General features: G+C 66.4%; 1 protein-coding gene across 1 annotated transcript in view; it reads right to left on the bottom strand.

The window, feature by feature from the left end:
• IGFN1 (immunoglobulin-like and fibronectin type III domain containing 1) overlaps positions 1 to 2,990 on the bottom strand; it is a 30,918-nt gene that overhangs the window by 6,171 nt on the left and 21,757 nt on the right. Inside the window, 4 exon segments of the mRNA XM_010831127.1 lie at positions 5 to 288; positions 1,472 to 1,600; positions 2,354 to 2,527; positions 2,943 to 2,987. Coding sequence (XP_010829429.1) covers positions 5 to 288; positions 1,472 to 1,600; positions 2,354 to 2,527; positions 2,943 to 2,987 — 632 coding nt within the window.

Below are 2,990 nucleotides of genomic sequence, written 5' to 3' on the forward strand. Positions count from 1 at the left end.
CTCCCCCCGCCGAGCCCAGGGCAGTGGGCTGGCCAGGGCCCCCGTCGTTCACGGCCGTCACCCGCAGCAGGTAGCTCTCCCGGGGCCGCAGCCCCTTGGCCGTGTAGGTGGTGCCCTGCACTGTGCCCGCGTGGCACGGGCTCCACTGCAGGCTGGCCGAGCTGCGCAGCTCCACCACGTAGCCCTGCGGTTCATCCCCGTCCTGGGTGTCGGGCCGAGCCCAGCTCAGGGTGATGCTGGAGTGCGACGTGTCCGTGACCTGGAGATCCCTCACAGGCCCCGGGGGTCCTGGGCGGGCACCACGGGCCATCAGGAGTGGCATCACCTCTCCTGAGGGAGGCCCCGCGCAGTGGACCCTCCCTGGGTGGGCGGCCGGGGGTTCCTTTCTCTTAAGCTCTTTGCTAAAGCCCCTGCCTGGACCCAAACCCTGACCCTGTCCTGGGCTCTTCCTGTGTCTGCACCGCCGACCCCAGCTCTCCTCCTCCAGGAAGCCTCCCCCGGCTCCTTCCACCCACTCCCCAGCCTGCCAACCCCCTTCCCCTAACTCCACCCGTAATTCCCAAAGCTGCTGCGTTCTTTGATGCGTCCTTGGGTCCCAGGATCCCTAAACGCTAGAATTCTGCGTCTTTCTGTTCCAAGCTTTAAGCTGGTCGAGACTGCCTCCTCGGTGCCTAGTCCACACTCTGCTTTTTACCTGTAAAATGGGGCCCATCTGCCCATGAGGTTTTCATAGCAAAGCTGTGACGTGTATAAAGGGCTTTGTGGGCTGCACAGTGGCCCAGGGCTCTGGCCTCCCAGCCTGGGGCACCACCTGGGGGGTAGCCCCCCAGACTCCTTGAGTCTGTCCAAGCCCCATAGCCACCCAGCTCAGGGCCCGGCGGACACGGAAGGATGCCTCCGGCCGATCCACAGCGGCCAGGAGCTTGCTGCACGCCTGGGGCTTGTTGAGGGTAAGAGCTCAGGGGAGGTACACAGGGCAGCCATGTGCTGTGGAGAGACACTTTGATGGGTGTTTCGTGGGAAAGGTATTCTGTGCTCGAATTTGAGAAATGCGGATCAAACAAAGCGGGGCAGCTTTCTCTCCTGGCGTCCCGGCTGTCTGCTGTGGGCACTGGGACCACAGGTAGGGCAGTGCTGCTCTAGACCGGGAGTTTCCCAAGCCCGCACGTGCTTCCTGGGACCATGCCAGTGCCCGGTAGGTGATGAGCGAGTGGAAAATTGGCAGTGAAGCTCCCCTGTGACCCTCACACCCCAGGGATGATGCCTCCTCACGGGAGGGAGTGGGAGCTTGCAGGAATCGAGCCAGGGAGAGGACTGACCCAGGGATGTTCTGGGTGGGACTCTGCCAACCCCCACCTCTGGCCTGGGTCTGTCTCAGTGCTGGCTCCCTAAATCATTCCTCACCCTTAAGGCCTTTCCACTTTCATTTCCCCCCCAACCCCGGCCCCCCGGGGGTCGGTACCCCACTTACTCATGGGGTCGCGGGCGAAGACGGCCTCCGACGGGGGTCCAGGCTCTCCCCGGCCGGAGGGGGCCACAGCCGTGACCCGGAACTCGTACTGCCAGCCCTGCCGCAGGTCCCCCACCGTCCACTTCTTCTCTGTGGGAGGCCCCTGCACATCAGTCCTGCCCGACAGGGCCGGCGACGCCCGGATGGGACCAGCCTGGCCCTACAGCTCACGCATCCTGCTGCCGCGCCGGGAGGCCTGGTCCTCTCCAGGCGGAGGGCGCCGTGCAGGGTCTCAGGGTCCCTGTGCGGTTCTGCCTCTGCCTTGCAGGGCAGCCTGGGGCAGGCGCCCCCAGCGCTCGGCGCCCCCCTGCCTTGCAAGGCAGCCTGGGGCAGGCGCCCCCAGCGCTCAGCACCCCTCTGCTTTAGAGCTGTTGTCCCACCTCGATTAAAGGGAGCCTGTCAGCGGCAGAGCCCAACATGCCCTCTTTTCAGAGACACGGAGGCTGAGCCCCAAGGAGCACGGCCTGCCGGGCATTCTGAGCCTCTTTGTCCTGCGGGCCTGGGCATGGGCTTTTCTGAGTTCATTCTGGGCCCAGAAAGCAGTTTCTCAGAATCGACTCAGTAGGGCGGGCGCGCTGAACTACTGCAGCCACTGCAGCCCGCAGGCCTAGGGCCCCTGCTCTGCATGGGAAGCTCGCTGTGCGATGCGCGCGCGCCCGGACTACAGAGGGGCCCCTGCTCTCCGCAGCGAGATGAAGCCCAGCCCAGCACAGCCAGACGAACAAAGGAAAAGAAAAACAGTTAAGTCATCTGGCTTGATGCTGCCCCAACAAAGGACCCGGGCCGGGGGTCCAGGGAGGCTCTGGAGGCCAGGATGATGCCCACCACCCCCGGGCCGCTCACCGGGCACTGGCTTCTGGTTCACGGCCACCCAGGTGTTGCTCCCCTTCTTGCGCTTCTCGATCAGGTAGCCGAGGATGTGGGTGCTGCCGGGGCCCCCGGGCGCCGTCCAGGACAGAGTGACGCCCTGGCTGGAGGCCGATAGTATGGACGGCGGGGGCGGGGGCCCAGGCCGAGCTGCCGGGGGAGGAGGTGCTGGTCAGCCGGGGCCGGGCGAAGCCCCAGCTCCCGGGGGGCACCTGGAGGAGGAGCGGGCCCTGGGGGAGGCCACACACAGCCCCTTCCAGGGAGGCCAGGGTGGGAGCCAGCCCACACTTCTGGGGCAGGAGTGACACAAATCGGGAGGGGACAAGAGCCGGCCCTGAGCCCCTCTGCCTCGAGCCCCTGGGAGGTGCCCCAGAAGGAGGATGAGCCTCGGAGAGCGGCTCTGCCGTCCACCTCGCCCCACAGAGCCACAGCTGGACAAGACCCCTGCGTCCTGCCCATTGACCCAGCCTCCAGGTCCCAGAGAAGCTGGGGTCTCTCAGGGCCCAGCCTCTGGGCGCGGCGTGGAGCCCAGCAGTGTCCCCGCCCCGGTCCCCCGTCCTCTCACCCTCAGGTGCCACCAGCACCTCCTCGGACTCCAGGGCCTCCCCAGGCC

Source organism: Bison bison, unplaced genomic scaffold, assembly GCF_000754665.1.
Source record: "Bison bison bison isolate TAMUID 2011002044 unplaced genomic scaffold, Bison_UMD1.0 scf7180017864524, whole genome shotgun sequence".
NCBI classification, from domain to species: Eukaryota; Metazoa; Chordata; class Mammalia; order Artiodactyla; family Bovidae; genus Bison; species Bison bison.